The sequence below is a fragment of the Pleurodeles waltl genome, chromosome 1_2 (genome assembly GCF_031143425.1).
Source record: "Pleurodeles waltl isolate 20211129_DDA chromosome 1_2, aPleWal1.hap1.20221129, whole genome shotgun sequence".
NCBI lineage: Eukaryota > Metazoa > Chordata > Amphibia > Caudata > Salamandridae > Pleurodeles > Pleurodeles waltl.
Window position 1 is genome coordinate 955,586,099 of NC_090437.1, and position 13,305 is coordinate 955,599,403.

General features: G+C 44.2%; 1 protein-coding gene across 2 annotated transcripts in view; it reads left to right on the top strand.

The window, feature by feature from the left end:
* DLC1 (DLC1 Rho GTPase activating protein) overlaps positions 1-13,305 on the top strand; it is a 1,219,048-nt gene that overhangs the window by 1,179,118 nt on the left and 26,625 nt on the right. For both annotated transcript variants that reach the window (XM_069200770.1, XM_069200779.1), the window contains 2 exons: positions 3,260-3,331; positions 10,602-10,683. In XM_069200770.1, coding sequence (XP_069056871.1) covers positions 3,260-3,331; positions 10,602-10,683 — 154 coding nt within the window. The remainder of the gene's footprint in view (positions 1-3,259; positions 3,332-10,601; positions 10,684-13,305) is intronic.

Consider the following 13,305-nt stretch of genomic DNA (forward strand, 5'->3'; position numbering starts at 1 on the left):
CCTAAATACTCTTTTGGCCATCTCTGATTGGCTGGATTCTGTACTCTGCACAGTTTTAGGGAATTATTTTTTTTCATTATGAGTAACCACTCCATTTCCAGCTCAGTCCCTTGTGTGCTTTCCTCATCTGTTCTCCATGTTGCTCTCTCGCTCGTGTTGCAAGCTCTCTTTAGCATGCTTTTCCCTGACAAACTCCCTGCCTCACCTGCGCTCAGTGTTACGTCCTCGCTCATGTGCTTCTCCCCAACACATGTCACACGTCTTCATGCGTGCATGCATGCCTACAAAAGAACACTGCTGATGCAGTTGTGTCATTGCATCTTTTATTTTCAGGTGTTACACAGTATCTTGTCAGAACGGTACAGGTTCGCACAAAGGCATTGGCAAAGCCACTAAGTCACAAAGCCAAGACCTATTGGATGTATAAATGCTTCTTTCCTTTCTATTTTTTGTTGTTCTCTTTCATGGCCATCTTGCTTCACCCATATCCTCATGGGCTTTCACAATGTGTCTTTATTATTTTATTGTGTCTTTTGTCATGTTTTATTTTCTTTGGTCTGGCTTCACAGTAGGTCACTAGAAAGTCAGAAATTTACGAACACAAACTTCTGACTTTCCTAAGCACTCTAACGAATTCCAGAAATAGCTCAAACTCGAAATAACAAAAAATATTTGAAGGGGCCAGGAACAATTTACTTTCCTTACATTATGGTAAGCAATCCATTCAAGCAGAGCATGTTTCTTAGAACACCAAGTGCTGGTGATATAGCTACTGCACACTCGAGGAAGTGTCTGTCCGAGTAGACTTACAAGACTTCTGGCTTGGGCGCAGGAGTTCGTAGCCGCTCCCCAAAGCTGAGCTAGCTTGGTGGGTAATTTGACCACTGCTAATTCATAATTAATGTGTGTTGGAAGACGCTAATTAAAGCATCAATTCATTTTCAATTGGGCTACTAAACATGCTCGTTACAATGCTTGATAACTGTAGCAAACACTACATTTTGTTACAGGTCTGTTGTCCTGTTCCCCCTGGATAAACAACATACTGGCTTGTTTTATTTCCTATAACCTGGAAATAATCATAGTGCAAAAAGAACAGTTAAGAAAACACAAAATCCCCCAAAGGGTATCGCAATATGGGGCCGGCTAGTGACATCAGCAGTGACTTACCACAGGAAGTCGTTCACTTGCAGTAGTAAAGTGAGCATCGATTCTACAAAATGAAAATGTAATATTATTATAATTAAATGTATATATTTGTAATATACTATACCCGCTTAAAAACAATCCCCTAAAAAAATGACAGTTAAATGTAAGAGGTAATTTGCTCCCTACGCCCAAAATTAGAAACATTTACAACTGAAATAGTGCTCTACACCGCTCGACGGTATTTTCTGTGACGCACTTTTAATTAGCATGGCTTAAAGCTGAATAACGTGCCAGCGCTGTGCACCGTGTGGCGTCCGTACACACTGCCTGCCAAAGTCAGCCGACTGAAAGCGCTCAGAGGCCAGATGTCACCAGGATTATAGCTGTCGCAGTTACCCTCCAAAGCTTTCTTCCACTCAAGTGTGAAAAGAATGGTGAACTGCACGCCGTGCTATCTGGTCCAAGTAGGTGGTAAATTTGTCTAGTCGCTTGTGTCTAATGAAGCCTTTTTGTTCAGGCCCATTGGAGAGCATGAATGTGGTCAAGGTTGGGTAAACACTGAGCATTTCTGAATGCACTCAGCTTGTTACTTCATCAGAAAAAGTGTGCTGCAGTCCAAGTAGGCTTCCCTAGCATCACTGGCATTAAAATGTACAACGAAACCTTTCTGTTACTGTTGATGCGTTTTTGTGTGTGTGGTGTGAGATACTCTAAATATCCATTGTTTGTTTTTAGCTTAATTACCTAGAGTTTATGCCATTGCAATAAGCTATATAGCACAGAAGGAGTTCGAATGTGAATTATACTGAGGAAACTGTATTTTTTTTTTTTTTTTTTTTTTAAATCATTGCAAAGATTCTGTAAGATGTTCTTTGGCTAATTGTGTATTCTGTCGGGTACTATTCTAAATGCCTGATTTCCTTTGTTGGCTCTCGGCACCTGCTGTGGTATAGGTGTGGTAGTAGGACAATTTTCTTTACTACAGCAACTCATGCAATAAAAGCGCAGGCTTTTCCCCCAAGGACTTCCCAAAGTATCTCCTCTGTAAGAACCTTGTCGGGATCCTCAGGCAGCATAAGAATTACAGGGGACGCAGAGCACTGTAAAGGATGATTGTTTGAGACACATTGGAGCACACCAGGGGCTGCTTCTTGCCAGTGGAGTATTGTACTCCATGCACTTACTGCAACATACAGTGCCGGGGCCCTCCACACCCCCCTCCTACTTGTCGCCTATGGAGGATTCCCGCTGCCCATGCTTCTAAGTGGGTTGTGTTAGGTCCCTGGATTTGATTGCCTCCCATGTGGTGTTTTGCTTGCAGTACATACCTGCATAATATTTGCCACATGGTTTTACAAATCCCATTTGTAAAAGTTTTGCCACATGAGCACTGAAGCCGGCTGAGGTCGCGACCCATCATGTTGGATCAAAGAGAGAATTTGACAAGGATGTGGAAGTATGTTTATTTTCCGAAACCACACAGAGTGGTATCAGAAAAGGAAATCCTGTACGTGTTCCAACAACCCGTGAGAGTGTAAAAGCTAAAGCTGAGAACTGCCGCATTTTCAGCTGGGGGCAGCAGATATGTTTTAGTCAGGAGAACGCATCTAACAAAGTACCACTTTAACAAACCCCGTGTAATCAGAATTATGTAATATAACGAGGGCAGGAGGGAGGGCAGCCCCTTATTGAGAGCCCATGATGGTTACTGAGCGTGGGTTAGGCCGCGGCAGCTCGCTGTTAGAGGCTCACGTGCCTTGCTTGCCATAACGTAGACGACTGTTGTTTGCAGTGTAGCACCCTCCAGGACCTCGCTGTCAGCAATTGCTAACAAACCCCTATCTTAGAACGCTGAGCTGTGCCAAAAGTACTCATAGGACCAGCAGTAAACCAAATGAAGTTGTAAGTGCAAAAAACAAGGGGAGGCAGCCTCTTTGTATTGAGGCCCAGACAAACCCGAACACACTGGAAAAGAAACCTTCAGAAGAAACGGAGTCCAAGTATATATTATTTCTTACAGGCTGGTTATGTCGCTATATTGTAATGAAGACTGCACAGTTAACCTTTATTTTACACATAACTGACTGCGCGGTGTCTCTTTGTCTTTCAGAGATCGAGGCCAAGGAGGCGTGTGATTGGCTGAGGGCAGCAGGGTTTCCTCAGTATGCCCAGCTTTATGAAGGTAAGTCACGTACGTGTGTGTGTGTGTGTGTGTGTGTGTGTGAATATATATATATATTTAAATAAGTATTTAATATTTAAATAAAATGTGGTAAAAATACCCACTCACTCTTTATATTTTCTCATTTACCAAGCTAATTTTCCTTTAAGATCCTCTTGTGTTTGATTTAATTTCCATATGATTGCATTGCGTTATTAATTTCAGTGTTCTGTGAACACAAATGTAAATGTGTATTGATAGCAATTAATTCTAGCACTTAGCACAATTTTCAAAGCTCTTGGCTTTGATGGGGATGAGCACTGTGGCCGAGGGACTACAGTTTTCTCAGGATCACAGTGTGGTTGAGTTGGAAGTTGTTCAAGTTCATAGGTCTCCCTTTCTAAGCTGTGTGTTTTATTCTAACTGTAGTGGTGAACGTAGTGCTCACCGGCCCTCTAACCATGCTGCACTGACTAAGCACATTGTCCACCTACCCAATAAATCATGCTGGTCTGACTGAGCGTTGTATTCACCTGCCCACCAATCCATGCTTGACTGACCGAGCGGTGTAGCCACCTGCCCGCTAATCCATGCTGGACTGCCTGAGTGTTGTATCCACCTGCCCACTAATCCATGCTGGACTGCCTGAGTGTTGTATCCACCTGCCCGCTAATCCATGCTGCACTGGGTAGTATCCACCTACCCACTAATCCATGCTACACTGAGTGTCGTGTTCACCTACCCACTAATCCATGCTGCACTGAGTGTAGTATCCACCTGCCCTTTAATCATTACTTTACTCAGTGTACTATCCACCTACCCACTTGTGCATGCTGCATTGAGTGTAGTAACCACCTACCCACTAATGCATGCTGCACTGAGTGTTGTAACCACCTACCCACTAATGCATGCTGCATTGAGTGTAGTAACCACCTACCCACTAATGCATGCTGCACTGAGCGTCGTATCCACCTACCCTTTAATCCATGCTGCACTGTGTAGTATACACCTACCCACTAATCTGTGCTGCACTAAATGCAGTATTCACCTACCCATTAATCCATGCTGCACTGACTGGGTATAGAGTCCACCTGGTCACTTAGCCATGCATCTGTGCTAAGTGCATTGTCCATCTGCTCATTAAATCTTGCAGCAGTGACTTTGCTTAGTGTCTGTTTGGTTAAGTGTAGTGTTCACCTGCCCGCTAAACCACGGTGCTGCATAGTGTCCACCTGCACCCTAAACCATGATGTACTGAGTGTAGTGTCCACCTGATGACTACATTGTTCAGCAGTGACTGGATGTAGTGTCCACCTTCTGACTAAACGATTCTGCAGTGACTGGATGTAGTGTCCACCTTCTGACTAAACGATTCTGCAGTGACTAGGTGTAGTGTCCACCTGCACACTAAACCACGCTGCAGTGACTAGGTGTAGTGTCCACCTGCCCACTAAACCACGCTGCAGTGACTAGGTGTAGTGTCCACCTGCCCACTAAACCACGCTGCAGTGACTGGGTGCAGTGTCCACCTGCCCACTAAACCACGCTGCAGTGACTGGGTGCAGTGTCCACCTGCCCACTAAACCACGCTGCAGTGACTGGGTGCAGTGTCCACCTGCCCACTAAACCACGCTGCAGTGACTAGGTGTAGTGTCCACCTGCCCACTAAACCACGCTGCAGTGACTGGGTGCAGTGTCCACCTGCCCACTAAACCACGCTGCAGTGACTGGGTGCAGTGTCCACCTGCCCACTAAACCACGCTGCAGTGACTGGGTGCAGTGTCCACCTGCCCACTAAACCACGCTGCAGTGACTAGGTGCAGTGTCCACCTGCCCACTAAACCACGCTGCAGTGACTAGGTGCAGTGTCCACCTGCACACTAAACCACGCTGCAGTGACTGGGTGCAGTGTCCACCTGCACACTAAACCACGCTGCAGTGACTGGGTGCAGTGTCCACCTGCACACTAAACCACGCTGCAGTGACTGGGTGCAGTGTCCACCTGCACACTAAACCACACCTCTTTGGCTGAGAGTACTTCCACCTGCACCGTAAACAGTGCTGAGCTGGCAGAGAGTAGTGTGCACCTGCACATTAAATGCTGCTGTAGTGACTGGGTGCAGTGTCCACCTGCCCACTGAACGATGCAGCAGGAACTAGGGGTGCCCCGGTCTCTTTGTAGTCCACCCTGAGTCCTACACTGCTAAAGCCTACCTCTGGCATCTTGCCCGTTTGCAAATTGATGAGAAGTGATGTGAACTTGTTGCATTTCGAATGAAGTGGCGATTAGCTGTCTTTTCAGACCCATTTGCACTGTGAGGGCAGCTAAATGAGCGCCATTAACGACAAATAATACCCTGCAGGGAACTGCTCTATATTGAGACTACATTAGAACAGGAGCCCTCACACTCCAGAAAGTTGTAGGTTATTGCACGGAGGCATCAGACGAATAAAGGGAACACCATCGACTCGGAGGTTCGGTTCACAAACGCCAGCCATTCTCCTGGTAGGGGAAGCTTGGCGTCGTAGGGTTACCAAAAGGGAGTGACTTGGCCTCAGACTGTGACCAATGGAAGGGCGGATCTGTGGCGTCAGAGGATACCAGCTTGTGGGGGGTGCATGGCGACAGATGGTGACCAATAGGCGCGTGGCAAGCGTCGGGGGGGGGTACCACGTGGAGGTGGATGGCATCAGATGGTGACCAATGAGAGGGCAGTTTTATGGCATCAATGGGTGGGGAGGGGTGAAGCCATCGACAGGATGCATCTCATTGTAACTAAATGCTATCTAACGTGTTTCTGGCCCAGGCATTCACTCTTATCTTGCTCAATTTAGAGACTGTAGTTTTTCTAAATGTATGTTTTGTAAATGCTTTGTAGAAGCATTTTGGTTGGGCCAAGCAATAAAGAATATGAATAATTGGTTCTGATTTAGAATTGATGTCGCTCTTTATTTCCGCACTTTGATCGAGTGGAGGTGTCTGGGGAGGGACTCCCACTTCCACCCTCACAAAATATTGGGTAGATTAGACATGCCAGCAGAGTATGTGTAGTTTAGTGTTGTTCCACCCAGTTTGAATGTAATTAGGTTAGTAATTCCAGCGTCTGTTTTGTACAGAACTACAGGATTAAGAATAAATATTTCAAAAAACAATCCTTAGTTGTGCAGATGCATTTAAAATCTGTTGGGAGCACCGCCCCTCCGGTGTTGGGTTACTTCTTGAATGATCAAGAACTGGATCTAGCGATCGGACTCTGCATCAGGGTCTCTACTTCTGCTGAAAGTTGAATCGTGCTATTGGCTGATGTGCTTCTCTGCGCCAATCACAGTCTCCGTTGTGCGTTTATGGAAGTTACAACTTGGCGGCAGTTTATATTTGTTATCCTCTATACTGCATGTTGCAAGTTTGTTAAATTTCCAGTGATACGGACTGAATTTTTGGTTGCAAACAACAAAAAACTCCTTCCAGAGCTATCTGCTTTCATAGATTGGGGTGCGTGGGAGTTTTACTAACGGAGGACCACAGTTTCAGCTCTTGTCTAATAAAATGTGTGTTGTGTTTTTTCTGCTTCCTTGATATGGTTGCTGATGTCCCCTTTGCCAGTGGGCGGCTGTCATAAGCCCTGTGCACGCGTCAAGTGTTAGGCCTGTGTTGCTCATTTTCCATAGCTAGATGTGCTGAATTTCAGCGTCCACGGGGGCACTGGAATGAAAGAATAAAAGGTGGCAGTGCCTCCTCTGGTAACCTGTAGTCAGATTGACAGTTTCAGGGCTGACAATGTTAGAACACTTCTTGCTTTCATGCTGTATGCGGTGTCTGCCTCTGGCCCAACCGTGGCTGCGGAGTAGGATATATGTATTCGTTTTTACTTTCATATTTTAAGCATACAACGTTGGGGGTTACCCTGTGGGATTGCACCTGCCCATCAGTTCTGTATCTGCCACGATGATTTGTGGGTTAAGAGCTTTCCTTCTCATCAGTTTTTCCTTCGGTGCCTTTTTCTAATCCACGTGAAGTGTTGTCGGTGTGAGGGTTTTATGCAGCATTGGCTGCCTCCACACACTCATTGTTTTTGCCAGGACCAGTGTGTGAGGTGTGACTGGTTTTGAGGGCCATTTACTGTTTGGGCCTAATGAGTTTTAGGCGCTGCTGAGCGGGCCCTGTTTGTGGTGGTCTCTTGTGCTGAGACGTGTAATTGCATCTCTTTAGATTTTGCACCGTGTTTGCACCATTGTTTAGAATGACATTTCCTCCAATTATGTCGTCTTGCTGTCTGTCACGGGCCCAAGAGGAAGCTTGCAGGATGGTGACTGCGGATGTCATGCTCGCCCCCAGTGTCCTGTGGGAAATGTTGGCGCTGTGAAACGACGGCTTCAGCAGACAACCCCGACCGAGAGAGTCTGGTTCTGCTCTTGTTGTGTTTAATTTGTAGCCGTTCCCTGGGATCCTGTAGCACAACGCCAGAGCCGTATTATCCTTTCACTACTAAAAGTCTCCCCCTGCATGCCTTTTTTTTTTTTTTTTGTACCTTTCTTGTGCCCTTCGAAAGGTTTTGTGCCTGTCTTTACAGCATAGGTGAAGTCAGGGGTTATGGGATTTTCAAATCAATTTAAAAAAGAAGCAGACCAGATGTAAGCATAGTTTCTCTAAAAGCAATTTGGTCGAAGCTGAGCTCTGTGAAAAGAGTATTTGGTAATACTGCAATTTGTGATGAGGTATTCCAGGGGTGTGGGGTGTAAAGTCACGATTAACGAGGCAAAATGACGAAGGTGTACGGTTTCAAGACCTCTCTTTTTAAGACCACAAAAATGAAGAAAAAAAAGAAACTATGCTTTCAGCCAAGTGCTGTGGTAGGAGGGGGCCTGGGGTGAAGTGGTGTCCTGAAATGCCTCCAGCCTCTCAACGATTCAGGAGAAAGAAAGTGGCTTGGTGAACACTGGACGAGGTTGTATGTGCACATTGTTCTTCTGGACAGCCTTTCAAACTACTTAATTGCCCTTTTTATTAATAATGTGTTCCTAGCCTCCTTTCCTAGGTTAGGAAGTTAGTATCGAAGTGACGCTATATCCATTACTGACCCCAAAGCAAATTGAGATCCAAGCTCTTAATTACCATATTGGTTGTAAACCCGAGAAGAAGAAAACATCACCGCTGTGTGCACAAACTCAGTGTACATTAATCAGCAATTACGTAAATATTACAGACTTGAAACAATAGAGGTATGACCAGTAGGGTTCTTAAATGAAGGCCACGACTCTACTACTAGGCCAGCTGTCAGGGCACTCATGATTAAAAGTTAATACGGTATAGAGACTTTAGCTTTGGAATGGCAATAACACCATAGAGAGTTCATACACCATTTATTTTTGCAGTACAAAGTTCGCCAGCAACCATAGCCAACACGTGTTTCGTCCTATGAGAGAGTATCTTTTAGATATTCGGGAGCGTACTCGCCGACACTAGGATACTACAACAGAATTTTTGGATGAGGATCCTATTCTTGAAGACAGGGAGAGAAGATTTCTGGCCATGAAGTTAAGAGAGGGACGCAAGGGTCTGGAGCAAGCCCTGATGAAGTCCGTGAGAATACTCTCTCATAGGACGAAACACGTGTTGGCTATGGTTGCTACATGAACATTAAAGCTTTGGCTACTGCATGAATATCCGAATTTAAGGATGATTTGTCTTATATTGATGGCGAACTTTGTACTGCAAAAATAAATGGTGTATGAACTCTCTATGGTGTTATTGCCATTCCAAAGCTAAAGTCTCTATACCGTATTAACTTTTAATCATGAGTGCCCTGACAGCTGGCCTTTTCTTTGGTAGTTTCCCTTGAAACATTGGAGGAGTAAGGAAGATCCTCTTGCCAGGAGCACCGTGCCACATTTAGAATTCGAATTTTACCATATGGACTCACTGTGAGCGCCCAAATCCTATGATTTTCTTCCTATGTGCCTTTGTTCTACGACTCTACTACTAGTCTGTGGCTGATTTCTTGTCCTCGGTGACTCCTTGCTCCAGTCCTGAACCTTGACCCAGCACTATCTGGAATTGGTCGTCGTGCTTCACCTCACTTGAAGCCATTGGTCTTCAGTTCTAGGCTACTTTGTCTTGTAGGAGGAGCTGAGTTGAAATAGGGTGTGTGATGTCTTCAACTCATCTGGTGGCCATAACCCAAAGCAGGTGGCCACACGCGTGAATGGGGCACGAAGTTTAGGAGGGGAGCAAAGAGGGGTGTGAGCTGTATTTAACAATATGGTAGCCGGGGGTTGGGATATATGTGCAAAGAGAAAAACAAATGTTTTCTCTTTCATGGCATGCTAAACCTAGGCTAGGCTCGAGGCTAAGAAGTGGGTCGATTTTAAGCATGTGTGTGGTTAAAAAAAACAAAAAAGTGACCGGATGAAACTAATAAGTAATTTGTAAAAAATAAGTATATAAAAAACAAATTGAGTAGGCCACAGATTTGACTGAAGTTTTGATTTCTCCTCCTGCCCCTTCCTCAAATATCCTATATGTTGTGTCTCTTATTTCACACGTGTATGTTCTCTTTCATGCCTCCTGTTTCCCTTTGTCACTCTTCCTGTATTTCTCTTTCCTTCTCCCTTTGCTGCCTCTCACTCTATTGCTCTAGGTCAAAGGCTGTTGGGGTGCCAGTCCCTGCCCCCTTCAGAAACCAAACACAGGGCTTTGGTATGTCATGTTCTTTCTCCTGGTATGTAACTATGCCTTCACTGTGGCACACCGAGGCTGCAACACTAGGAAATGTTCCCCCATTACCTGGTTTGATAGGAAAGGCACAGCTTCTAATTAGGGTGAAGTGGGCCCCTACGCCGTGTCCTGTGGTGCAACTGCACCTGCTACATTGTTGATAGCCACGCCCACAAATAACACACTTACTGCCATTATACATTGGTGCTGAGTTGTCTTAGAGACGCCATTCTCAAAAGTTGACAATTCCGCGCATTTTCACCCATTATGCCAGGAAGATGGCTCTGTTCTGCAAGGATGTTGTGTGTTTCCTTTCATCTCTGCCTGTCTTTTTTTCTGCTGACCTCTGCACCGTTTGCCTGTGAACTTTATCCAAAGCATGTGCGAGTCCTCCCCCATGAGAGGGACAGATCCCTCTGGTATTTGGGGAGGTAGGAGGACATGCAATTCATTTTCAAGAAGGCGCTGGGCCGCCTGCTCCGGAAGACGCTGAGCCAGCTGCTTTCTTTGAAGCCTTTGACCCCTGGGATTATGCTGCTTTTTGATTGGCTGTCTCTTCTGCTGTTCTCTTCGCAGATCTGCTGTTTCCCATCGACACCGCTTCCGTGAAGAGGGACCATGACTTTCTGGATAAAGATGCGATCGAGGCCTTGTGCAGGTGGGCGCCCTTGCGTATGTCGGACTTGTGTGGTGTAATCAGGCTTTTGAGAAGTGCAAATATACTGTTATATGATTCCTCAAAACATGTTGCAACGTTTTACATACTTTAAAGTTAGTCACTCATTCACACGTACAAAAAGGTAATGCCCAAGGGAACTGAGGACTTTTTTTTCCAAACAAAAAACTTTGTGTACTTAAATTATTGTGGTTTTCTCAAAACCTTTCAATGCAACCTCACTGACCAATATTATCACACGAGGTACTGTACCACAATTTAGGGCAACAGCACTGAAACCTTACCTTTACCTCCATTTGTCACTGTCTTAGATCATAACAATCTCAGCCCTATACTACCAGCAATGGGCTTGTCAATGACACGGTCTCCTGATACCCACAGCAGTAGCCCAACACATACATTCACACCAAGTTCACAAGCCAAAGAAAAAAAAAAAAAAACACACCCTGCCTCAGGCTTGCATCCAAAGTCCACAATATCGACTCATTTGATGATGTGTACAAGGCACAGAAGGTTGTTTTGGACCATGCCTGCTTGTTGTATCTGATTACAGAATCAAACCAAGGTTTGTCCCAGTTGCGTCATGCTTAAAATTGTGGTTCGGTGGATCCCCTTGATGAAAACCAACCTTATTTTAATTGCTGGAATAGTGATTGTCTATTGAGGAGTCTTTTAGTAGAATCTTGCTGATTTTCATGCAACCGTGGATGTTGCTAGCTAGCCAGTAAGGCTAGTGTAATTGCACTAAAAATACAATAAAGGGATCAGAAAATACCGATAATGGGCTAGAATAAAATACATAGGTTTAGTGTTGTGTTTGGATTTTTTATAGCTCTCCTTGTAGCTCATGCACAAGGACTCTTGCAGAACATGACTGTATTGTGCAGTTAAGAGGTTCCTATGAGACATTACTCAAGTCTACGACTATATCTCTGAAAGTCTCTATTGACAGTTTGATTTTACATGTGAGATGTACTGTCATTGTAGTTTAGGATTCGTGTCTTTGTTGATTCTTGCATGCGAGTTACCTTCATATGGTGCACATGATAGCCTTAGAGCGATGCAAATGCATTGTCCATGTATGATGCCTTCTATAGGGGATCTGTGCTGCACATCTGCTCTTTCAGGATGAGCATAGCAGAATACATTTGGCGTGGTTACATTCCTACACTCAGCAAGAATGACGTGTTTTGTTTCTAAACACAAAATGTGCTTTTTTAGAAACACTATCTCCTCTAGAACCCGAGACCTGCCATAAACGTCTGCCTTTCATTGGAGATAAAGGTTTCAGGTTTTTTTTCTCCTTTACTTCCACACCCACCCCTCCCCTATAAGAAAATTATCTTTGTTCGAACAGACCCCACGGTTATCTGTTTCAGCTATCCAAGACTTTCTTCTGTGTACTGGTAAAGAAAGATCTTGGTGGAATCCTGCTTTTGATCTGTTGGGAGGAATTTGCGTGAGGAGAGGACATATTTTCTTCAGTTGGAGTGATAAAAAGTGATAAGCCTTCATCTGGAATGTGAAGGTACCCCGTGGCAACAGTGATACTAAAACCAAAACTCAAACTTAATCCCACAATTTTGGTGATACACCCTTTAAAATGTACCAACAAATTTGCAATAATTCTTCAGAATGTGTATGGTCAAGAAATGATCAGCAAGTATCTCGGTTCCCGATCTTTTTGTGTTGAGACATTCTATCACCACGTCGAGCAGCCCAGATAGCAGTACCAGAAGGCAGTCTTCAGTCTGTTACATGTACTAAACTGTTGGAAGAATTATGAGAATTACAATACATCAGAAATATTCAGGAGAGCTCTCTGGAAACCAAAATGAATGATTGAAATGAAAGGCAGCACATTGACTTGTCTCCATAACCCACAAAATTAATATTTGAATCCGTTCTTCACAGACTTGTGTTTTCAAAGTATTTTTGGATGCATTTCTAAAATGTATAACATAGACAATTTCCTGCCTTTACCATTCTCATCTGGAGACCTGGCACTTTGTGCCCATAAGTGGGAGCTATCAACATATTTACCCATCTGAAACTAGTTATTTTTCCCCACAAGGAAATTATCCACTGAAGGTTGGGTGCCTGATGAAGTTGTGGATTTACACAGTTCTTGCACATACATTATAGGTTTCCTTGTAGAAACTCACGTAATTTATGTTAACCTTTTTCTGGTGCTGCATTTCAGATTATTTAGTATTGATAATAAACAGGCGCCATATAACTTTGTTTTTGTTGCACATTAGCATTCTTCTGCGGTTACTTCGAATAATTTGTATGAACACGCTGGTTTGTCATGTGGGTGTAACTTCACCCTCTTCTGTGCACTCTGACACACTTGCCTTGCAGTGTGTTGAGCATATTACATTCCCATAATAACCAAAAAATACAAGTAAGATTCATTTTAAGAACTAGTGGTGGCAAAGCTACCGTGACGCACACCCTGTTAGTTTCCATGAGCGAAAAAGTGAGTTCAGTTGGATATTCCGAACTATAGTTCAATACAGGCAAAGGAAGCAGACGAAAATGAATAGATGTAATTAATGCACATTCGTGTAAAATTGGTATTTAATAAAATTGTGGAAACTC